Consider the following 25,792-nt stretch of genomic DNA (forward strand, 5'->3'; position numbering starts at 1 on the left):
GCTACACACTCTTTTTCTTTTCCTTCCCAGCAATAACTCCAGCAATCAGATCCACCACCAAAGGAAGCCCTTTACAATTTTCGGCTATTTCAGTTCCAACATCCAATAGTTCATCAGGGCAACTCTCGTTTCCAAATGCCCTTTTCTCCAATAACTCCCAACTTTCTTCTGATCTTAGCAATCGAAGGTCAAGAGGAGCAGTGTAGAGCTTTCCATGCAAAGCCACTTCCTTTTCTCGAGTTGTCAAAATAATTCTACTTCCTTTCTTAGCTTCAGCAAAAGGTCTTGTCAACTCATCCCATGTAGTAGTATCCCACACGTCATCTAAGACAATAAGATACCTCTTTCCATATAGTTGTTTTCATAGCTTATCAGCAACATCAATATTCTCACTCAATTTTGAATCTGAGTCACTAACTTGATTAAAAATTTTATTCAACAACTTCTTCTCGTCATATCCTTGGTCGACCGTGCACCATGCACGAAGGTCGAAATGGCTAGAAACTGATTTATCATTGTATACTTTGTACGCCAAAGTAGTTTTACCTGAACCCGGCATACCAGTGATCGAAATGACATCTAGATTTGCCGGTCCACTGGTTAGCTTTCTAAGTATCAAGTTTGTTTCCTCCTCAAAACCTACAATTATTTTATCAGTTGTCAATGACTTTCTCTCAACTGGTTTCTTGGGAGAGTTCACAACGATGAGACCACTGTTCGTGGGAATGTTCTCCTGTAAATCAGAGACCTCTTCTTTGATAAGCTTGATCTTCTTTATGGTAATGGGAAGTGAGAAAATAAGATGTAAGAGACCATTATCTCGAACAATAATTGAATCAATGACATCTTTTGCCTCATATGCCACATTTAAAACACATGCCCAGAGATCTTTATACAATCCTTGCTCAATATTCGTGAAAAAAGATCTTATGAATTCCAAGTCTTCTTTCACCAGCCCAACTTGTTCCTTTATCAAAGNCATCACTCATGGGGAAGCAACATTGAGATGAGTCCGGGGATTTCAGATAAACATGTTTGAGATCTTCCTTGAGGAGTTCAATATTTTCCAGCAACTTTAGGGTTGCACGATTTGTCTCATTGGTACTCTCATCATTCCTTAATTTCTCTTCTAAGTCACGAGCAAGAGTTGAGACCTCCTTGATTAGTGCTCCAACAAGTGCCAAAAGATCAAATAATTTGTCATGATGAATAAAGTCCTTGGGCATATCAAAAAGAATAATTAATAGGAACTCAATCATGACATGAATGTTTCGAGCCCCTAAAGTGCTAGGGTTAATAACAGTTACCATGTGCTCTTGTAGGTGAATAAGATATTCCCGAAGAATGTCCGGAGAGGTTTCCAGGAGCTGCTTAATGAAGAGTCCAATTTCTGCTGAAGTTGAAGCTTTCAAATTTGTATAACATATGTGCATAACCTCTAGTTCAGTTGGAACAATCTTCAAGAGTAGATGTGCTAGCTTGAAGAGTCGAGAGTCTCCATCATTCTGATCATCCTCATCTTGCTCGAAGAGTTGAGCATTTTCATCAGTCTGATCATCCTCGTTTAGCTCGGAGAGTTGAGAGTCTTCATAAGTCTGATCATCCTTGTCTTCATCAGTCTGATCATCTTTGTCTTTATCATTCTGATCATCCTTGTCTTCATCAGTCTGATCATCCTCATCTAGCTCGGAGAGTTCAAAGTCATCATCAGTCTGATCATCCCAAAGGAAGTGTCCTACTCTCTCAGCCATAAGTTGAAACAGAGGCAAGACATTCTCAACCATCTCATGTTTAATGCAACCATTCACTATCAACACATGGAAATCTCTTATGTTGCCACATACATTCTGAAGAACCTCATATTGAGTCACTCCAGGAAACATATTTTCAGCACGATGCTTGGATAGATGATAGAGATTCAAGAGGAGGAAGTTCAATTGCTCATCCATCATGATGGCATCTGATTTAGAACGATGATGAGAGCTGAGACAGTCATCCATATTACCGGCGAGGCTTGTAAGGACATATTTACACCCGAAGTTTTTGCCATCATCATCCAAAATTGGTTGAAGCAGATTCTCAACCTCTTGTCTTTTTCTAGTCATTATATCCTCAAACTGCTCCAAATCGGAATAAGAAAGCTGGACATATGTACAAATAAATGTCAGCTTCAATTTCAGTTTTTCAATTAGATCCACATCAACAGCCTTTTGATCTTCTTCATTCTTCAATCTCTCCATGAAATCCAGAACATTGGCAACGTCCTTGCGAAGAGCAGAAAATGACACCTGCCAAAAGACCAACTGTTATTCTCCTAGTCTTATCAAATTTACAAAGCCACATTTCTACCATGCAATATGTTATCCTATATACTGATGAGTCATTTGCTTCCTCTTCCTCTCTTTCTTCCAGCATATTATGTATCACTTTTATGGTTCCCCTTTTATACTCATATGTCACTCACGTTCCCTCCTATGTTATGATTATGATTCTATTCGACGTCCTGTTTCTCTTTTAGTTATGTTTCATGTTTCATTCTGCCATATTACATACTGTACAATTCCTATGTACTTACGTCCCTTCAGCTCCATTGGTTCTTGAAGCATAGTAAGTCTGTTCGGTTGGTTTAGCGGTTAAGCTGGGGTCTAAAATTATACGTTGGTTTGTCTAATTTCTCTAGGCATCTTGTGGGGTTTATCGACAATTTGGTGCTTAAAAGTTTCTATATCTCAAGGAATGCATTTTAATTTAAAAAATTATTTAAAATAACTGCTGACATGTTATATTTCAGTGCCCAAATATTTGACTTTCTGATGAATTATACTTTCTGGGTAACTAACTAGTTCAGTGACTTTAATGATACAAAAGTTAATTTTGTGGCTATATTGATAGAACACATAAGGTTCAGTGAATTTAGTGAGACAAAAATTAGTTTTTAGAATATTACTTATACACAAGTAAAGTTCATTGATCATGGGTGAAATTAACTCGAGAATCTACGTGCAGTATTTTATTTTATTTTATTTTACCTTCGAATTTTGATTATATATTATAATAAGATAATGATCCAAGTAAATATAAGATACCTGTAAGTTGCTTCTTTCCATGACAGTAATTCTCCGGATCTGATGTAGATAACAAAGTTTAAACACACAGTTATAATTAGAGACGATGGAACCTTTTCAGTTGATGAAAAATCTGATATGGCTGTCCTCTGTTTCTGTATATGACTATAGTCCTTCCAACAAAGTATATATTAGGTTGATAAGATTTGTGTGGAGGAGAAAATATGTTTGAACAAGTCAGTCAGTCAGTCAGGTGACATTGGGACACAAGCATTCATTCTCAACTAGAAATATTAATATCTGAAAGGATGAGCTATTTAAGTTGTACTATATAGCTTGTTTACCCAGAGTAATCTAAATTTAATTTGTAGACCAAATAATGATACTAACTCACTATATGAAAGCAATGTTCAATAATAATGAACAACCAAAGTAACTCAACATATATTTAGTATGATACTTTACAACACTGGATGTCCATTATTAGTAGATAATGTGCCTAGTTAAAACCTTACTAGAAAAATCCCGCGGGAAAAAAAGTTATCTCTCTAAACTGCTTTGGTTGCTTGTTATTTTACTAACCTCGTCTTCCAATATCATCTACTTAATAGTTCAGTCGAGACTTTGATCAAACACATTGTAGACATCTTTTAATATTACCAATTTCAGAACAGTAAAAAGGTGTAAGAACCTGTTGGTGCTGCCAATTTACCAATTAAAATGCGTATCTTCTTATTTTTTAAAAATAGTTTAAAACAAAATTTGTGTTTCAACAAAATTTAATAAAAAAATAAAATGAGCATCTTATTAATTTTTTTTTAAAAAATAGCTTAAAACAAAAATTGTATTTCACAAAATTTAATGAAAACATATTTAAATTGGTTGGGTGACTTTCTAAATGAAATATAAATAGTTGAGTGACTTTGTAGGTAAAATATTTATAGTTGAGTGACTTTGAAGTTATAAAAGAAAGTTAAGTGACTTTCTATGAAAAAAACTATTAGTTGAGTGACTTTCTATGAAAAGAAGGTATAAGTTGAGTGACCATATGAGATATTAACTCAAGACCAAATGTTATTATCCTAGTCCTATCAAATTTACAAAGCCACATTTCTACCATGCAATATGTTATCCTATATACTGATGAGTCATTTGCTTCCTCTTCCTCTCTTTTTTCCAACATATTATGGCCACTTTTATGGTTCCCCTTTAATACTCATGTCACTCACGTTCCCTCCTATATTATGATTATGATTCTATTGGACGTCCTGTTTCCCTTTAGTTATGTTTCATGTTTGTTAGTTTATACGAGTCCACCACAAACTACAGGACCAGGTCCTTGTCACACTTTAATGCAGTAAAATACTGAAGTACAGAATAAGAACAACAAGGAGTTTTACGTGGAAACCTCTTTTCTAAGGGAGGAAAAATCACGACCTGTTCAATAGGGTTTTCCAACTGCTTTTCGCTATCTTCAAGCAACAAGTGAATACAGATTTCAACAATCATACAAGGATTAAACTCTTAATCCTACAACCTGTAACACCTCTATTACAGAAAGAGCCAAAGCAATAACTCTATTGCCCACTATATAGTTAATATAAACTTCAATCACATACTACACAGCTAACTCTAACTATGTTCATTGTTCACTGGAATAATAAATACACGATCTATTCCTTTGTAGATTAGGAACAGATCTTACAAGTTAAAAACACACACTACACAAACTTTTGATCAACAACTAAAGACACTCTTGATAACTCTATTAGGTCCCTTGCAGTTCTTGAAAGCTTGCGTTCTTCTTGAGAGAAACAAAAGGCACTTATGCTTGATGATGCATGTCGGATATAAGGACTAGGTAGTTTCATGTCAACAAAAGGTATATTATCCTCTGAACAAAACAACCTAGTGTCCTCTCATTGGCTGAGAGCTCTGTCCTCTTTTCCCGTGCACACCAACCATGATAGAGTTGGCAGATTTACAGTTGTTCCCCATTTGACCAGAGAACATGCTTAACTCATGGGACCAGGTCCCATTGTTTGTTAGGATCAGCAAAACAACGGAGTTACGATGTCTCATTCTGCCATATTACATACCATACAATTTCTATGTACTTACGTCCCTTCAGCTATTGGTGAGCTCCATTGGTTCTTGGAGCATAGTAAGTCCGTTCGGTTGGTTTAGAGTATGGTTATGCTGGGGTCTAAAATTATACATTGGTTTGTCCGATTTCTCTAGGCATCTTGTGGGGTTTATCAACAATTTTGGTCTTAAAATTTTCTATTTCTCAAGGAATGTATTTTCATTGCAATAACTGCTGACATGTTATATTTCAATACCCGAAAATTTGACTTCCCGATGAATTATACTTTCTGGGTAACTACACATAATTTTGATTATGTATTATAATAAGATAATGATCCAAGTAAATATAAGAATTGTATGACATACCTCTAAGTTGCTTCTTTCCATGACAGTGCCTTTCAAATTATCCGGATCTGATGCAGATAACAAAGTTTAAACACACAGTTATAATTAGAGATGATCGAACCTTTTCAACTGATGAAAAATCTGATATTGCTGTCCTCTGTTTCTGTAAATGACTATAGTCCTTCCAACAAAGTATATATTAGGTTGATAAGATTTGTGTGGAGGAGAAGATAGCAAGAAAATGACAAAAAAATATGTTTGAACAAGTCAGTCAGTCAGTCAGGTGACATTGGGACACAAGCATTCATTCTCAACTAGAAATATTAATAGCTGAAAGGATGAGCTATTTAAGTTGTACTATCTGGCTTGTTTACCCAGAGTAATCTAAATTTAATTTGTAGACCAAATAATGATACTAACTCACTATATGAAAGCAATGTTCAATAATAATGAACAACCAAAGTAACTCAACATATATTTAGTATGATACTTTACAACACTGGATGTCCATTATTAGTAGATAATGTGCCTAGTTAAAACCTTACTAGAAAAATCCCGCGGGAAAAAAAGTGATCTCTCTAAACTGCTTTGGTTGCTTGTTATTTTACTAACCTCGTCTTCCAATATCATCTACTTAATAGTTCAGTCGGGACTTTGATCAAACACATTGTAGACATCTTTTAAGAACAGTAAAAAGGTGTAAGAACCTGTTGGTGCTGCCAATTTATCCTCCAGAATATATTTGATTTACTTTTTGTATGAAGACTCTGGATATTTGCCAATGGGTAATCATGTTTGGACATGAACGGTCACAATTCTCCGCCCAAATTTTGCCAGAATATTCCAAAATTTTAGAAACTCCAAATACTTGTGTTCATATTTTTAACTTTGTATCACTTACAAAAAAAGATAAAAAAAATTCAACATTTTTCCAAGTTATATTAATTCTTTTTAGGCATAATACATTAACATTACATTTAGCTTGACTTCAGTGGATAACTATGACCTTTAATTTTGCCGGTGCACAACTATGCTTATCTGCCATAAAGGAAAGAGATAAGAAAGTTAATCAAACTTCCAATACACTCCGTTTGTAGTCAACGAAGTGATTGAGAGCGCTAAGGTCTCAAGTTCAAATTTCAGCAGAGACAAAAACCCTAGATGATTATTCCCATATGTCATATCATTGAAGATAGCGGTCTTGAGGAGATTGCCAACACTTGTAAGGAACTTCAAGAGCTTAGGGTGTTTCCTTCTGATCCATTTGCTCCAGGACCGAATGTATCCTTGACAAAAGAAGGCCTTGTAGCTGTCTCAATGGGCTGCCCTAAGCTTCAGTCAGTTTTATACTTCTGCCGCCAAATGACAAATGACGCCTTGGTTACTATTGCAAGGAATCGTCCTAACATGATCCGATTTCGTTTGTGTATTATCGAGCCTCGAACTCCTGATTACTTAACCCTTGAACCACTTGATACTGGTTTTGGGGCCATTGTGCAACACTGCAAGGAATTGCGGCGACTGTCTCTTTCTGGCCTTCTTACAGATAATGTGTTTGAGTACATCGGGGTCCATGCTAAGAAGTTAGAGATGCTTTCCTTGGTTTTTGCGGGCGATAGCGATCTAGGCCTTCACTATGTTCTCTCTGGTTGTGAGAGCCTTCGTAAGTTGGAGATTAGAGACTGCCCCTTTGGCGATGAGGCTCTGTTGGCTAATACTGCAAAGCTGGAGACAATGCGATCCCTTTGGATGTCTAATTGTTCAGTAAGTTTTGAAGCATGTAAGCTGCTAGCCCAGAAGTTGCCAGGGCTTAATGTTGAAGTTATAGACGAGAGGGGTCATCCGGCTACGAGACTAGAAAGCTGCCCTGTTGAGAAACTTTATATATACAGGACAGTGTCAGGAAGGAGGTTCGACACTCCTGGTTTTGTTTGGATTATTGATGAAGATGCAGCATTGACTCCATATAGCAACGGGAATTGCTCTCTGGCTTCTTAGGAAGACTTCAGGTATAAGTTCTATGTTAATCTTTCACCCGCGTTTACTTGCTTGAGCCTTGTAGTTGCAGTGCTGGTTATGGTGGTAGTGAAGTGATTTGACCTTTTGTTGATCGACTTCGCAGCAATTAATTACAAATAATGAGTTTAAACTCTTGTTGTTGTGCTATATCAGTAAGGACAACTATTGTATTTTTGTGATGGAGGGGGGGGATGTTCAACTGTGTATCCTATTTTGTATCATTATGTATCAGTTTAACTTTCTCTAGTGACTTGTTCTTCCGTTGAAATGGTGCTGTCAATGTACTTCTGGTCATGTATTTTGTAGTTCTCTTTGAAGATTAATGCGAATCTTTCATTCATTTTGAGTGCTGGAAATCCCATTTGTTGAACGTTTAGAAGAAGGTATCAGTGTTCTACTACGTGTCAGTTTGATAAATAAACACTTATTTTCGTTCAGAGTGGGATTTCAGCCTAAGTTGGTCGAATGTTCGAGGAGAGGAAGTCATGAGTGCTTATAAGCTCTCTACAACCTCTTCACTTCACGGCCTAGCTTTTGTTTGAAAGTTTGTTGGGTTTGTGACACAGTAGTATCAATGTCGTTTTAAAATTAGTACCTTCATTGAGGTCAAACGATCGTGCTTTGAGCACATAAGATGGGACTTATAAGTTTTCTAAAAGAAACTCAGAAAAGTCACATAAAAATATTTCATAACTGTAACATAATTTTCTTATCATATACAATCTACCTAGCAAAGTACAATCTACTTTTCAACCATAATGCTCAAAAGCTACTTAAATAATGGGATATTATTCTGGCCAACGACTTGAAGCTCGCCCCCTCCCCTCATATCTTCAGCGTATTCCTTAATCTTCATAGCGGAATCTTCAAGTTGACGGCTGTGTACAAGTTTGATAATTTTCAATGAATAAATATCCCCAAAACTAGGCGGAATCTCCTCAAGATCACGACATCCCTCCAGTTTTAATTTCTCAAGCGCAGGAAAGGATTCCTCTCCAACCTCCCACTTGGAAAGAGTCACTCCATCCAACTCCAAATATTTGAGATTCTCAAAGGTGTCTTCCTCCCCCATGTTCCATTCTTCCCCATGGATGATTGTACGTTTAAGGATCAACTCTTCAAGGTTGGGCAGTCTCGCTATTGTTGATAGTGAATCAGATGTCAAAGGAAAGTTAGTCAAGCACAATTTTTTCAAACTCGAAGGGAAGTGAAAATACCATGTACGATTTCTGGCTGCAGAGGACCCACTATCATTTGTGTTTGATCTTTCAAAATATACTTCAAGGTCTTCTAGTTCAGTTAGGAAATCCAATTTCGGGAACCAATATTGCTCTGTTGAATAATCCCATGACTCCTTGAGTTCAAACTCAAGCACTTGAAGATTGGGAAACCTTTCGAAAATATCCTCTGTATCTTTCGAATAGGAAAGCATGAGTTTCCCTAACATTCTCAAATTCTCTAACTTTGTGTCCTCTGCTATCAGTATAGATTCATCTGCATCCAAATCAAAGAAAGAACAAGCATTCACCATCAGCACTCGCAACTTTACAAGATCCCAAATTCTCGGTAGTAGTATCAAGGTTGATTCTTCGTTATCCACCAACAGACTTTCTAGATTCCAGACGTTTGAGAAAGATAAAGGCAGAGATTCAACTTGTGTCCCAATGAATAAGAACCTCAAATGATTCAACATGCATATTTCATTCAGCAAAGAATCTTTCACATTGATATCCAGGTGCAACACTCTAAGAAGCCTCAAGTGTCTTAGGTGAAATGCATCAGAGAGACAACTGCCATTTATCCTCAAAGAATAGAGGTGCTTACCAGAATGCCTTTTCTTATTTGAACTGAACACAAAATTAAGCCCAACGGGCTCCTCCTCCTCCTCATCAATGGTAATTTGACGAGGCAACAAATCTGATGGAGCACCTGAACTTATCAAATCAAACAACTTTTCCTCTCTTGCTTTTATCAAACAAAAGTCATGCACGAGATCATGAATTTGGAAAGTCGGGTCATCACCTATCTCATTGAAACAAATTACCAAGCTACTGGAAATTAAATCATCCAAATAAATCTTCACCACTTCTTCCATACTCTTCATTTCCATCTTTTCCACAAACCCTTCGGCAACCCATACTGCTTTCAACTCATAGATTGTCGTTGCACTGTCCTTTGGCTTACTTGAAAAATGAAGCAAGCATGGCTTCAGGCGATCAGGTAAGTGGTTATAACTTATTTCTATAACTTTCATCACTTCCACTTCATTCTTCAAAATAAAGGAATTCAAATTATTTACAACTTCAAGCCACACACTCTTTTTCTTTTCTGTCCCAGCAATCACTCCAGCAATCAGATCCACCACCAAAGGAAGCCCTTTACAATTTTCAGCTATTTCTTTACCAACATCCAATAGTTCATCAGGGCAACTCTCGTTTCCAAATGCCCTTTTCTCTAATAACTCCCAACTTTCTTCTGATCTTAGCAATCGAAGGTCAAGAGGTGCAGTGTAGAGCTTTCCATGCAAAGCCACTTCCTTTTCTCGAGTTGTCATAATAATTCTACTTCCTTTCATAACTTTTGGAAAAGGTCTTGTTAACTCATCCCATGTAGTGGTATCCCACACGTCATCTAAGACAATAAGATACCTCTTTCCATACAGTTGTTTCCGTAGCTTATCAGCAACATCAATATTCTCACTCAATTTTGAATCGAAGTCACTAACTTGATTGAAAATTTTATCCAGCAACTTCTTCTCGTCATATCCTTGGTCGACCGTGCACCATGCACGAATGTCGAAATGGCTAGAAACTGATTTATCATTGTATACTTTGTACGCCAAAGTAGTTTTGCCTGAACCCGGCATACCAGTGATCGAAATGACATCTAGATCTGCCGGTCCACTGGTGAGCTTTCTAAGTATCAAGTTTGTCTCCTACTCAAAACCTACAATTATTTTATCAGTTGTCAGTGACTTGCTCTCAACTGGTTTCTTGGGAGAGTTCACAACGATGAGACCTCTGTTCTTGGAAATGTTCTCATGTAAATCAGAGACCTCTTCTTTGATAAGCTTCATCTTCTTTATGGTAATGGGAAGTGAGAAAATAAGATGTAAGAGACCATTATCTCGAACAATAATTGAATCTATGACATCTTTTGCCTCATAAGCCACATCTAGAACACGTTTCCAGAGATCTTTATACAATCCTTGCTCAACATTCACCAAGAACGATCTTATGAATTCTAGGTCTTGCTTCACCAGCTCAATTTCTTCCCTTATCAAAGCAATTGAATAAGCATTGGAATCTAACAAATCATTTAAGTGTATGTGCAGCAGATGCATGAAGAGTGGTCCATCACTCATGGGGAAGCAACATTGAGATGAATCTGGGGCTTTCAGATAAACATGTTTGAGATCTTTCTTGAGGAGTTCAATATTTTCCAGCAAGTCTAGGGTTGCACGATTTTTTTGGTCATTACCCTCTTTATTCCTTAATTTCTCTTCCAAGTCGCGTACTAGAGTTGATACCTCCCTGGTAAGTGCTCCAACACGAGCCAAGAGATCAAAAAGTTTGTCATGATGAATAAAGTCCTTGGGCATATCCGAAAGAATAATCCATAGGAATTCCATCATGACATGAATGTTTCGAGCCCCTGAAGTGCTAGGGGTAATAACAGCTACCATATGCTCTTGTAGATGAATCAGATATTCTCTGAGAATATCCGGTGAGGTTTCCAGGAGCTTCTTAATGAAGTGTCCAACTTCTGCTGAAGTTGAAGCTTCCAAATTTGTATAACATATGTGCACAACCTCCAGTTCAGTTGGAACAATCTTCAAGAGTAGATGTGCTAGCTTGAAGAGTCGAGAGTCTCCATCATTCTGATCATCCTCATCTAGCTCGGAGAGTTGAGCATTTTCATCAGTCTGATCATTCTCATCTAGCTCGGAGAGTTGAGAGGCTTCATCAGTCTGATCCTCCCAAAGGAAGTGTCCTACTCTCTCAGCCATCAATTGAAACAGAGGTAAGACATTCTCAACCATCTCATGTTTAATGCAACCATTCACTATCAATCCATGGAAATCTCTTACATTGCCACATACATTCTGAAGAACCTCATATTGAGTCACTCCAGGAAACATCTTTTCAGCACGATGCTTGGATAGATGATAGAGATTCAAGAGGAGGAAGTCCAATTGCTCATCCATCATGGTGGCATCTGATTTAGAAGAACGATGATACAAGCTGATACAGTCATCCATATTACCGGCGAGGCTAGTAAGGACATATTTACACCCGATGTCTTTGCCATCATCATCCAAAATTGGTTGAAGCAGATTCTCAACCTCTTGTCTTTTTCTAGTCATTATATCTTCAAACTGCTCCAAATCGGAATAAGAAAGCTGGACATATGTACAAATAAATGTCAGCTTCAATTTCAGGCTTTCAATTAGATCCACATCAACAGCCTTTTGATCTTCTTCATTCTTTAATCTCTCCATGAAATTCAAAACATTGGCAACGTCCTTGCGAAGAGCAGAAAATGACACCTGCCAAAATAACACATATCAAAATTTTAAAGCCACATATCTACAATTCAATACTTTACAGTTCACTCTATCAAATAACATACCAATGAGTTGTTTGCTTTTTCATTATCTTTTCGTTTTTCCATGATTCTACTTTTCCTTTCCAAGTTCTCAAGACCTGATGCATAAAAAGTACATAAAACTTTATCAGGAGAAAGAAGATGAAATGATAAGAATAATCAATAATTTCACTATTTTCACGCGAACTTAAGAGGACTTAATTAGTGGAAGATGATAAAGGTACACTTGCGATTTGAATTGAAGAAAATGACTTGTAAAAAAGGGGTTCATCCAGAAGCGAGACCAATTGATACCCAACCTTTCTATCTCTAATAGTGAATAGTAATATATTTTCATTAGTGAGGGGAATCTTTCGTCATCTTAGAAAAAATCTAAAAGATTTGCTTATATTCACTCCGCACTCTCCAACCCCCTCCCTCTCATCCGGTAAGAATTCACCCGCACTGGATATTAATACCAAACTAATACAACTTATCATGGGCAAGTAATAATTTAATGAGGTGAAAGTATGCATTAACTAACCACAATTAAGTGATAATGTCGTGCATCTATTGATTTGTTGTAAATCGGTGGTGTGAGTAAGTATTTAACCCTCTCTCTTTCTCCTTTGTTTCCCTTTCTCTTTGTTAGATCCAACTAACCTACCAAAGTTCTTTCATTCTCTGCTTTGCTTTGTTATTAGATGTATAGAACTCAAAATTCTGGAAATAAACAGAGGAATAATTAAGACCAAATATGATGCATAGTATTATTCCAAAAAGTTAAGAAAGCAAAAGCATGATTGAATTACAATGGGGACTCACTTGTCTGCCACAAAGGAAAAAGATAAGAAAATTAATCAAACTTTCAATATTCTGCTCACTTTATATCACTTCCTCCGTTTTGTTTTATTTGACACTATTTTGTTTGTTGGACATTCTTATAATTTCTTAGTTAAAGGTTCTTATATTGCATGTTTCAAAACACATAAAAAGGCAACCATGCTAGAAGCAAAATCCAATATGCTATAATTAATGGTCATTTGGTAGTTGTATAAAACAAGTCTTATCCATGTATTAGAGTCCATATGACTTATACGACATTTGGTAGGTGGAAAAGAAAAAAGTTATTCATGTATATAATTAATACAACGTTTGGTAGGTGGATAAGAAAAAAGTTATTCATGTATAAAATTAATACGTCGTTTGGTTAGAATAACATACCTAATATTCATAGTACAAGTTCATTTAGAATTGTGGAGATTAATGTTAGCTTGTGAATCTAGATGATGTTGTCCTACGATTTAATTGACAGGGTGGAGTAACATTGCATATCTTTTTTGGTATTATGTGAATTCAACAGTGGCAAATGCACCTCTGATTAAGAATGAAGGATTCTAAACACTCCAAATCTTTTGTGTCTACCGCGGTTGCATATTATTGACCTAACGACTATGGTGGGGATCATGTCACTACCCAAATTCCAAAGCTAGGACTAACACCTAGCAAGCCACAACCCGCTAGGAGAACCATTGCATTCAATCACCAAACTCAAATTAAAGTCCGAATTCTCATTCATCCCACCACACCCCGAGACCTCTTATTAAGAGACTTTAAGCATAATCATACTTTTTGACATATTTTTGTTGGACAGGTTGAAGTAATAGGTTGAAAGACGAATCAAATAGCTAGATCTAGATTTAGAAATTCCAAGATTATTAAAATATAATTCATCGACTTCTCAGGTCTTTTAAATACCTAAAGTGCTCAGTGTTGGATGGAATTCATCGACATCACCAAACGTACAAAAATTGAGAGCTGGATGGAATCTGTTGAAAAAAAAAAACAAGTGGTTGCCATTTTATGTAACATTGAGTGTAGATCCATTTCCACTACAAGAATCAGAATATTGAACAGTCAGTATATTTGGTTTCTCTGCAGCAAAATTGTATAAGAACATGATCAAAAGAAGAGAAAAATCTTTCTGTTATATCTTTAGAGTCGTATTGAAAAATGAAATCCCTGGTAGAAACTTGAGACTTTGAAGATAGATCTTACCTTATCACAGTCTGAAGTTTAGCAATATTAGAATCCGTACGTTGTTTGAGAAATAATATAATGTTGAAGAGTGACAAAGTGAGTATGGGAGCAAAATCATTTTGCTAAGTGTAAAGGTCAGCAATAGAAAGAAGCTGGATCTACATCTTGGGAAGTTATAATACATATTTTTAATGTAATGGCAATTCCAAGATTATTAATAATATACAATTCTGCTGCTTTGTCTGAATGCTTTTAGATGCTCATGGGTATGAAGAATGAAATATTAAAATACAATTCATAGTCTTTTTTAATCAGTTATTTGCAGTCTCTTGTCTTGACAATATGTGACCTGTAAATTGTAATCTAATACAAGCAGAGCCAATTGTTGAAAATGAAACAAGAAAAAAAAAAAGCGGTTGCTATTTTATAGAAGTTCATTCATCAAACACATTATAGACATTGACAATTTTCACTAGAAAACACAACAACAACAACAAAGGTGAGAGTTCATCTACTATATTTAGCGTGCTGGTTGTATGCCACGTAGGATGCGGATTGACATGTATGTGTCTACTTGTGCACATCACAAAATTAATATGGAATAAACATTTTCATTTTGTCCCTACACTAAATTAAAATCTAATAACTATAAAAAAATTAGTATAATTAATTAAAAGTCCTATTTATTTATGTAAGTATAAAATTTATTAGAAATTCATCTATTGCACATTAATCCTATAGTGATAACATTATAAATTATCTTAGTTATTACTAATTATTGCAAATGTTATTCACACTCTTTTACATTCTTTAGTTATAATATTATACATTGATTATTTCTAATCTTTCATTCTTCCTTATATTAACTTTTGACCAATAATATTTCATATTATTATACTGTCCCTATATATGTGATAACATGGTGTTGTTATTTTTCCTTTGACGAATCATGCTTGCTTGAATAAATTGAAAATCATTTACAAGTATATGAACTATATTTTTTTGGGTGTAAGATGAACATGTGATTATATATATGATTTCTTAAATAAAATATATTCTTTAATTTTAATTTTTAGTTTTTCCTGTAAAAAAATGGAAACCTTTCTCATTTAACTATGGACAGTCAAATAACTATCTTTAATTTATGTACACAGTCAATCGAGAAGTCAAATATGAGAGTCAACAACAAAAACGTCATCCATTATGTTATAACTTATAAAATAAAAATCAATATGCAAAAAAATAGTTCTAAAAGCTAAATTTATCCCTAGACTAAATTAAGTATCTAATTAATTGAATAATATTATTTTAATTATTTTTAAATTGTAAGTTATTTATTAGAAAGGAATGTGGAAGAACAAGATCTAATTAAGATTTCTAGAATTTTAAATAAGTACATGAATCAAGGTTTTCCCCCTTTTAATCTTAAATTAAAGAATATGAAGAGTTGTAGCTAAATCAATATATACCACTACCAAAATACAAATTAGTTATCTTGAATTCTTCCACTAGCATTTCTACGTAGGGACAAGTTTCAGCTCACTGTGATGCTAATTGGGCAGCATATATATCGAATTNGTTTTATATATAATAGGAGTATAATTTTTCGACAAATGGAGTTCGAAATAATTAGTATACAATATACTAATAGCATATATAATTTTTATTAATGTTGTTTAACTTGTTGCTTCAACCACATTATGTTTTTCTTGTTTCAAAACTTGTAATTTGACTAATTTTAGAGGAAAAAAATATTCTGAATATATTTTATGATATTTTTTTTTACTTTTTTCTTTTATCTCGAAAGATCATTCATATGGTACATTGTTGAAAACATGTACAATTTTACCAGCAGAATCTAGTAGCCATAGCTTTTGTGGAATCCATTAACAACTTTACTCTTAAAATCCTTTATTTGTACTCAATATATTTGATGGAAAAAATGTCATATTATACTTTTCCTTAAGATTTTTTAAAGCACCCCTTTTGTTGTTTTTCCTCAACTTGATCATTAATGGGTTTTTTCTTTCCTCTTCTCTAAGTCGGTTTTGGGTATCTTGCTTGACTTGTTTGGATAGTGGTTGTGTATTGTTTCACGATGTATTGTATCATATCACATTGTGTTGTATTATATAGTTTTGATAGATTTGCATCGTTCTTCATTATTACATAATGTCAATTATAAACAATTTGAAGGATAAATATCAAAACAAACAATGTATTTAAAATAACATATATAGTCGCAACACAATACAAAAGGTAACAACCATCCAATTTTGAATAAAGTGAAACACTAGTAGCAGTACAATTTTGAATAAAGTGTAAATAATTATTTGGTTGTTGAGGAAAATGACAGATAAAATGCAAATGTATGTGTGTTCGGTTACTAAAATCCATGTGTTTTGAATAAAGTCTAAATTTTCATTTGGATTTGGACAAGACACTGAACTCATCACATTCTTCTTGTGCAACAAAGAAGAGTTCTAGCTCTAAAGTAAATACTTCAGTTAAAGCAATACACTTTTAGCAAAGCAAGTTCTGATAGTCTACCCTTCCTCATCCATTGCATCTGCAATTGACACCTCCATTGTGCCACCATGCAAGATAATATAAAGGCATAATACATAAACATGACCTTTAACTTGGCGTTAGCGGACAACTATGACCTTTAACTTTGGATGTGCACAAGTAGGCACTTAAATTTGTATAAAATTGAATAAATAGACACAATCGTCCTACATGGCACCCTACATGACAATTTTGTGTCCTACGTGGTGTCCAATGTGTATTAGTCCATGTAGGACAAGTGTGTCTACTTATTCAATTTTATACAAGTTTAAGTGCCTACTTGTGCACACTCAAAGTTGGAGGGCATAGTTATCCACTGGAGCCAAGTTAAGGGTCATGTTTATGTATTAGGCCTAATATAAATGAAAAGGATTCAGATTCGTTAGCCTTGGAACCTAAGCCTAGCGAAAATTCCCCAAACAACACAACTATTTCTTCTGTGGTGCCAGATTATTATCAGAGGCGTATCTAAGGGGGGGTCACCGGGTTCACGTGAACCCATGGTCCCCTCCCGAGATCATATATAGTAGTGTTATATTTTAAAAAATATATTGAAATATAGATGTGTGAACCCACACTTGAAGTATCACACCATGCAATTATGACTGCGTGCACCTCTCTCCGCTAAGTTAGAAATTTGAAATTTATATTTAACTTGTTTTATTTTTGTCGAACCGATCAAATTTATATCATAAATTAACTTTTTTATAACAGTACACCCATCATCTCAAAATCCTGGATACGCCTCTGATTATTATGTAGGTATCTCGTATGATGAGTCTCTAAGGAAATATGTCCCTCAAAATGAGAGATGAAGCTATATGGTTGCTAACTTCCCATTTGAAGACATTGCAGAAAGAGCTCCAAGGGTGGTCTAATTGGGCAAATGAGAAGGTAATACAGGCTACTTGGACGCTTGGCAAGGACCATAGCTTAAAATGTTGAGGCAAGAAAACGAAGATGCTGAAAAAGTTCACAAGGAAATGCAAATGCTGGACGAAAACACCATGAAGAGGATTTTAGAGACGAAGACAACTAATTCTGGTCTTAGCAGTTTGGAGGGGGAAAATGTTGTACTAAAGAAGGGGATGGAGGCCTTAAAACTCTCTGTCACCGTAGAAGAAATAAATATGTTGTCTGGGGGCTTTTTGCTAGGCTTAGGTTCCAAGGCTAACGAATTTGAATCCTTTTCATTTACATTATCTTGCATGGTGGCACGCTAGAGGTGTTAGTTGCAGGTGCAATGGACGAGGAAGGGCAGACTATTAGAAATTGTTTCACTAAAGGTGTATTGCTTTTAACCAAAGTAATTACTTTAGAGTGAGAGCTCTTCTTTGTTGCACGAGAAGAATGTGACGTGATGAGTTCAGTGTCTTGTCCAAATCCAAATGAAATTTTAGACTTCATTCAAAACCACATGGAATTCAGTAATCGAACACACATACGGTTGCATTTTATTTGTCTTTTACATCAGCAACCAAATAAATAGTTAGACTTTATTCAAAACATGTACTGCCTACTGGTGGTGTGTGACCTTGTTTGGATGGTTGTTACCGATCTTGTATTGTCTTGCGACTATCGGTGTTAGTTTAAATATATTGTTTGTTTTGATAGCTACTTAAACTTTGTATCGTTTTGTTATAGTTATCATTATATAATATGAAGTGTCTCATTTTATATGATGACTAATGTGCTGTTACCTTATTCTTATTTTTCTCATTTTGTTTTATTTATTATCTAATAACCATATTTTTCTCATTTATTATCATTCAAATTATTTATATCTGACATCATATGACGACATAAAATGATGCAATCTATTCGAACATTATATTCATCATAACAAAACAATACAAGGCAACACAATATATCCAAACAAAAAAAACCGGGACACCCAAAACCGACTTATAGAAGAAAAAAATCTAACTTGACTACTATTGGATTATCTCAACCATTAAATGAAATGGAAGAAAACAACCCATTAGAGAGAAACTGAGGGAAAACAGAAAAAGGGGTGCATTAAAAAAGTATAAGGACAAATATAATATGACTCTTTTCCACAAAATATATTAAGCACAAATCTAGGATTTAGCAAAGAATACTTCACATTCTGAGTTGTAATAGTGAAAAAAGATGACCTTTCGTATTGGTTTCATCAAAGAAAACTATAGTGTAGGATTTACTTACCATCAAAATTCAAAGTTCAACCATTTAGTGTAGTAGACACAGGTTTGTGGGGATATAACTCCATTTGGTGTACATTGATTAATCCTAGAGCAAGCACCACATGGAATTGAAGCCATTGGCGCGATTGTTTTTGGATCAGCCTCTAGAGCAACTCCGCTTGCAGTTCGATAACATACTGATCCAACAGGAATAGAATGATATTCTCCCAATCCAATACTCTTTACCTCTATAACAGCATTGTCCAGAACCATAGATTTCAATATTTCCGCGATTTGCTGACTTGTGCACTCAACAACTTTCCTTTTCTTCAAGAAATCGTGGATTCCCTCTGCAGTAGCAACTTTCAGCATTTGTATGACCTTGAGGCAAGTGTCTCTAAGAACTGTGATGAATTCCTTGTCAAGATTTCCCTCCGAGTACCACGCACCACCAGTCAGTTCATCCCAANAATACATCGTGAAACAATACACAACCACCATCCAAACAAGTCAAGCAAGAAACCCAAAACCGATTTAGAGAAGAGGAACGAAAATAACCTACTAATGATCAAGCTGAGGAAAAACAACAAAAGGGTGCATTAAAAAAGTGTAAGGACAAAATTGAGTACAAATAAAGGATTTTAAGGTAAAGTTGTAAATGGATTCCATCAAAGCTATGGCAACGAAATTCTGCTGGTAAAATTGTACATGTTTTCAACAACGTGTCATATGTATGATCATTCGAGATTATAGGAAAAAGTAAAAAAATAAATATCATAAATTATATTCAAAACATTATTTTTAAAAAAATTGGTTGAATTGCAAATTTCGAAACAAGAAAACATAATGTCGATAAATCAACAAGTTAAACGACATTAATAAAAATTATTTATGCTATTAGTATATTGTATACTATTTATTTCGAACTCCATTTGTCGAAAAATTATACACCTATTATATATACAACATTAAAAAAAATCTTTTGTTTGTATATTTGTAGATGTTGAACTGATTTGATAAAGATATTGTCTCCGCTATACTTTTATTAACACATATACTAATATACATAGTCCGAATCAAAGTTACTAAGTTCACATGAACCTAGTGACTTTGTATATGTGTTAACAAAAGAGGTAAAGTTCAAAAAAAATTATCAATTGAGTTCAACATTCACAATATATATATATATATATATATATATATAAGAAATTTTTTAACCTTGTATATCTAAAAGGAGTATGATTTTTCGACAATTGGGGTTCAAATGAATCAGTATACAATATATAATAGCAAAATTAATTTTTATAATGTTGTTTAACTTGTCGATTTATCCACATTATGTTTTTTCTTAATTCGAAGTTTATAATTCAACTAATTTTAGAAAAGTAAAATGTTCTGAATATATTATGATATTTTTTACCTTTTTCCTTTTTCCTTTTTCCTTTTTCCTCATGTCTAATTAATCATTACATATGGTACATTGTTGAAAACATGTACAATTTTACTAGCAAAATTTAGTAGTCATTGCTTTTTATGGAATCCATTTATAATTTTACTCATAAAATCCTAGATTTGTGCTTAATATATTTTATGGAAAAGAGTCATATTATATTTGTCCTTATACTTTTTTAATGCACCCCTTTTTCTGTTTTCCCTCAGTTTCTTTTTAATGGGTTGTTTTCTTCCTTTTCATTTAATGGTTGAGATAATCCAATAGTAGTCAAGTTAGATTTTTTTTCTTCTATAAGTCGGTTTTGGGTGTCCGGGTTTTTTTTGTTTGGTTGGTTGGTTGTTTCAAGATATATTGTGTTGCCTTGTATTGTTTTGTTATGATGAATATAATGTTAGAATAGATTGCATCATTTTATGTCGTCATATGATGTCAGATATAAATAATTTGAATGATAATAAATGAGAAAAATATGGTTATTAGATAATAAATAAAACAAAATGAGAAAAATAAGAATAAGGTAACAGCACATTAGTCATCATATAAAATGAGACACTTCATATTATATAATGATAATTATAACAATACGATACAAGTTTAAGTAGCTATCAAAACAAACTATATATTTAAACTAATATAAATCGTTGCAACACAATACAACCGGTAACAACCATCCAAACAAGGTGAAATGTGAATGAAGTTGCAAACTTGATAATGCAGGGCAATTTAGCAAAGAATACTTCACATTCAAAAAGATGGACCTTTTGTATTGGTTTCATCAAAGAAAACTAGAGTGTAGGATTTACTTACCATCAAAATTCAAAGTTCAACCATTTAGTGTAGTAGACACAGGTTTGTGGGGATATAACTCCATTTGGTGTACATTGATTAATCCTAGAGCAAGCACCACATGGAATTGAAGCCATTGGCGCGATTGTTTTTGGATCAGCCTCTAGAGCAACTCCGCTTGCAGTTCGATAACATACTGATCCAACAGGAATAGAATGATATTCTCCCAATCCAATACTCTTTACCTCTATAACAGCATTGTCCAGAACCATAGATTTCAATATTTCCGCGATTTGCTGACTTGTGCACTCAACAACTTTCCTTTTCTTCAAGAAATCGTGGATTCCCTCTGCAGTGGCAACTTTCAGCATTTGTATGACCTTGAGGCAAGTGTCTCTAAGAACTGTGATGAATTCCTTGTCAAGATTTCCCTCCGAGTACCACGCACCACCAGTCAGTTCATCCGAAGGTTCAAACTCAACAGCCATGTAATAAGGATCCCTTGATCCCTTACTTTGGATATTTGCGACTTTTTTTATCAAGTTCTTTTTCACCAGTAACTTCAAGGATTTATCCACAACAATTGGTGCTAGGTTTGCCTCTTTTTTCACCCCTGCCTTCAAGATACCCTGATTCTTTTTACTTTTCACCACATTGAGAACTATATAGTCAGCATCTACAAGTCCCTGAGTAGGCGAATCCACGTTTAGTCTTCTCCGCTTCATGGCGGCTGCTTCACTTGATCGGATCATCACTGTGGGTATAAAAGAGCAAATTAAGATGAGTTTTCAATTGATTCTTAATCTCTCAACACATATTTCCAGTGCATACTCATGTAGTAACTAGATCAATTATTATTGCACCAGAAACAACAACATCACAAGTTAGGTTTGGGAGTGTAGAATGTATGCAGACATTACAACTAACTCGTGGAGGTAGAGAGGCTGTTTTCGAAAGATCTCAAGTGCAACAAATCCAACTACAAAAGAGAAAGAGACATTGCACCAGAAAATCAAATCAATAAAGGCAAGACCACACTAATTGAACTAGCTCGTTTAGTTGGGAACAAGTTATCGTGGGATAATTAATCCTGAGATAAGTTATTTCATCAATTATATAGGATAACTTATATCATCACTATGTCAAGAATGGTGAAATAAATAATCCACGACAATCTAATACCTTCAACTAAATAGGGATAAAATAATATCATGTGCACATCACTTATTTCAGCTCAAGGGCCGCTTAACCTGAAAATAGGGCCTCCAAAACAACCAAAAAAACCCCAAATTCAGTTACGAAAACAAACCAAAGATACACAGAAAAGAAGCAAATTGCAATAAGAGGCAAGATTAAACGAAGAACAAAAAGTAGATGAAGGAGATACATACATAAAAGAGAGACGACCAGATCTGATGAAACCCTAAGTATAAAAAAATTATGTTACTTCTTCCTCCGTTCCTTTTTAGTTGTTAGGTATACTATAAATACTTGACAATATTAATTTAAAAAAATAAAAAGTTTGTTGCTAATCTCTTACTAATTATTATGCACATATTTCTGAAATTTTATTATTGATGTAATTATAATTAAAAATCATAAATAATTAAATTTTCAGTTACTTTTTATTTCCTAATTTCTCTAATTCACATAAATTTAAATCAATCATGTGTTTAATATTGGCTTTGTAAGATTGTCTTCAATTCTTTGAGATGGTTATTAAACATTTCAAGCTCAAACTAATTAGATTATCAAATAATTAAATTTTAAAAAAAATATTGGTTTAACTTTGAATGTCTTCTAAAGGTAACAATCATTATAAAATTATTTTTTATTTAAAAGTATGGAATATTATATAACTAAAAAAATAAATGATACTCTAATTGACATATTCAATGAAGTGAGGTCTTAATTTATTTTTAAACACTTTTAGAATAATCTTGATAGTTTATATAATAATTGATGCTATTGAAAAAGATTTCAAAACTATGATCAATAAAAGAGATTTAAATATTTGTGTTGTTGTGTAACGTACAATAATTTATATATACTTATTATTTTCTTACAAAATATTACAAGAAATATTATGCTGTCAATTGAAAAAGAAAAATTAATTATTCAATTATAATTAATTACAATATTTTTTAGAATTTATGAGAATATATATATATATATATATCTATATCTTTTTCAAAATTTTGGCTTTAGGCCACCCATTCTATTGAGTCACCCAGTTTTCAGCTAACAAGTACAAATTAATATATGACTATATGATTACAAAGAACATAATTAATATGAATCTAGATCAATCATAACACAATTTGATAAAGAAATAATGAAGACTCACCCCACCAAAAAGTGGGTAGCAAGTTCAAAGAATAGGTGGTAATTTGCTCCTGGATTCCTACTATCTGACCTAGGTTTCAAGTGGAGAGGTAAAAGTTCAAACTAGTCCGTCGGCTCGATTATAAGATCACTAAAGCAATCATTTTGGCCTCAATTTGTTTAGGCCTCAATTTATTGAAAAAATAGCACAACATGACAACTTATAGACAAAATTGACAATAAATAGCCCACTTTTAATTTATTAGCAAAAAAGGATTTTTTAATATATATTTGACATCCAAAAGTCACGTTTTTTGAAAAGCTTTAAAAAAATCTGACTTTCTCTCACCCATTTCCTATTTTATTGCTTTTAAAAAATCTGATTTTCTCTCACCCATTTCCTATTTTATTGCTTTATTGTTCCTATTTTTTTTCTCTCCTTATTTTTTTGTTAACCGTTTTAAAGTAGTGTTCTTTCTTTTCTGGTCTCTTTTTTCTCTTTTTAAATATCTCGATAATTTCTTCTTTTCTTTTTTTTCTCCTTAATTTGCTCTATTTAATTATGCAATATATAATTGTATATGTATCCATTGTTCTCTCATAAATTTCTCTTTCATATATACTTTTGAGTGTTTTCTTGCCCAAATCATTAGAAAATTTCGTGATTTGTGGAATTGAAGTTTTTCAACTCNGGGACCTGAACCGTGGTGGTGCTCTTCTACAGCTTCTTCTACATAGGCTCCTCCAAACTAGTCCGTCGGCTCGATTATAAGGTCACTAAAGCAATCATTTGGGCATCAATTTGTTTAGGCCTCAATTTATTGAAAAAATGGCACAACATGACAATTTATAGACTAAATTGGCAATAAATAGCCCACTTTTAATTTATTGACAAAAAAAGATTTTTTTAATATATATTTGATATCCAAAAGTCACGCTTTTTGAAAAGCTTTTTAAAAAATCTGATTTTCTCTCACTCATTTCCTATTTTATTGCTTTATTGTTTCTATTTTTTTTTTCTCCTTATTTTTTTGTTAACCGTTTTAAAGTAGTGTTCTTTCTTTTCTGGTCTCTTTTTTCTCTTTTTAAATATCTCGATAATTTCTTCTTTTCTTTTTTTTCTCCTTAATTTGCTCTATTTAATTATGCAATATATAATTGTATATGTATCCATTGTTCTCTCATAAATTTCTCTTTCATATATACTTTTGAGTGTTTTCTTGCCCAAATCATTAGAAAATTTCGTGATTTGTGGAATTGAAGTTTTTCAACTCTTCTGATTCTAGATTTTGATTTTAGATTTTGATTTTTTGGTATAAATTCTATGGGTTAGAAAGTTTCACATAAATTTTTTCTAAAAAAATCGGTATCATGATCTCGATTTTTTTAATCTCCACCAACAACTTCAAATTTTATCCATGTAAATACACTTCGTTTAATGTATACCAATCTCAATTTAAATAAATATATACAAATTTGTTAGGTAAATACGGAACTGATGAATGCAACAATGAATACAGGACAATTCATAAATACTCTTTGAATGAAAGATTATGTATACAAAAAGAGCTAATTGAATTCATTAGTTAACTAAACTTATCACATAATTAGACGCACTACTTATTTTACAAGATACACAATGTATACGTAACTATTTTTTCACAATAACTAATACCTTGACACAATCTCATTTTCCTTATAAAATTGACCTTCTATTAGTATAATTGTAGTAACACCCTCTCCAATTTTATGTACACTCGTAATCCCATAGTATTTTACATTAACATTGAGTATTGAAGCTTCATCAATCTTATAATGAAATTTAAAGAAATTAATAGAAGTATCGACATTTGAATAATTTGATATCAGTTAAATGAATCCATTGAAATAAATATTTTTTCCAATTCGATGTATACGTGTAATCTCATAGAATTGCGTATCAATATCGGTGTTGAATTGTTATTAATCCAAATAAAATTCAAAGGAATTGATGAAAGTATCGACATTTAGATGAGTTGAAATCCATTTGAATCAATCGAAATCAATACTTATTGTAATAACAGCCCCTTCCATTGAATAAACAAAATAATTTTTACTATCGCATTCTTCGCTATGATAAATCAAAACTATCAATGATGTCATTTATTTTTCTCTGTTTGTTGTTGAAGTGCGTTGATTTTTTTTCTTCTTGAATACACTAATTTTGAATTGTTAAATTTCATGGAAACTGAATGACCATCTTTATCAATTCAAGACTTATAATACCATGAAAAAATAATACTCATGTCTCCTTAATTTATGATATTCATTAACTGTTAGTTTCATAATTGGGGGGAGGGGGGGGGGGGGGG

At 33.6% G+C, this 25,792-nt stretch overlaps 4 protein-coding genes and 1 pseudogene across 4 annotated transcripts in view; 1 reads left to right on the forward strand and 4 right to left on the reverse strand.

The window, feature by feature from the left end:
• LOC125873994 (putative late blight resistance protein homolog R1B-8) overlaps positions 1-3,213 on the reverse strand; it is a 39,398-nt gene extending 36,185 nt beyond the window's left edge. The window contains exons 1-4 of the mRNA XM_049554800.1: positions 3,087-3,213; positions 953-2,288; positions 419-900; positions 6-343 (exon numbers count right to left, since the gene is read on the reverse strand). Of these exons, the coding sequence (XP_049410757.1) occupies positions 6-343; positions 419-900; positions 953-2,288; positions 3,087-3,107 (2,177 nt within the window). The 5' untranslated portion in view covers positions 3,108-3,213. The remainder of the gene's footprint in view (positions 1-5; positions 344-418; positions 901-952; positions 2,289-3,086) is intronic.
• Positions 3,214-6,713: 3,500 nt separating this feature from the next.
• LOC125874059 (protein TRANSPORT INHIBITOR RESPONSE 1-like) lies at positions 6,714-7,592 on the forward strand. Its single transcript, XM_049554866.1, has one exon. The coding sequence runs from the start codon at positions 6,816-6,818 to the stop codon at positions 7,494-7,496; it is 681 nt and encodes a 226-aa protein (XP_049410823.1). The 5' UTR covers positions 6,714-6,815; the 3' UTR covers positions 7,497-7,592.
• Positions 7,593-8,226: 634 nt separating this feature from the next.
• Positions 8,227-25,792, reverse strand: part of LOC125874048 (putative late blight resistance protein homolog R1A-3) — a 163,264-nt pseudogene continuing 145,698 nt past the window's right edge.
• On the reverse strand, positions 18,902-19,354 carry LOC125873995 (uncharacterized). Its single transcript, XM_049554801.1, has one exon. The coding sequence runs from the start codon at positions 19,352-19,354 to the stop codon at positions 18,902-18,904; it is 453 nt and encodes a 150-aa protein (XP_049410758.1).
• LOC125874056 (uncharacterized) lies at positions 21,119-22,378 on the reverse strand. Its single transcript, XM_049554862.1, has 2 exons — positions 22,299-22,378; positions 21,119-21,870 (listed from the first exon to the last, which is right to left on the reverse strand). Exons 1-2 carry the CDS (start codon positions 22,327-22,329, stop codon positions 21,140-21,142), a joined length of 762 nt encoding a protein of 253 aa, XP_049410819.1. The 5' UTR covers positions 22,330-22,378; the 3' UTR covers positions 21,119-21,139.

Source organism: Solanum stenotomum, chromosome 8 (assembly GCF_019186545.1).
Source record: "Solanum stenotomum isolate F172 chromosome 8, ASM1918654v1, whole genome shotgun sequence".
Classification (NCBI taxonomy): Eukaryota; Viridiplantae; Streptophyta; class Magnoliopsida; order Solanales; family Solanaceae; genus Solanum; species Solanum stenotomum.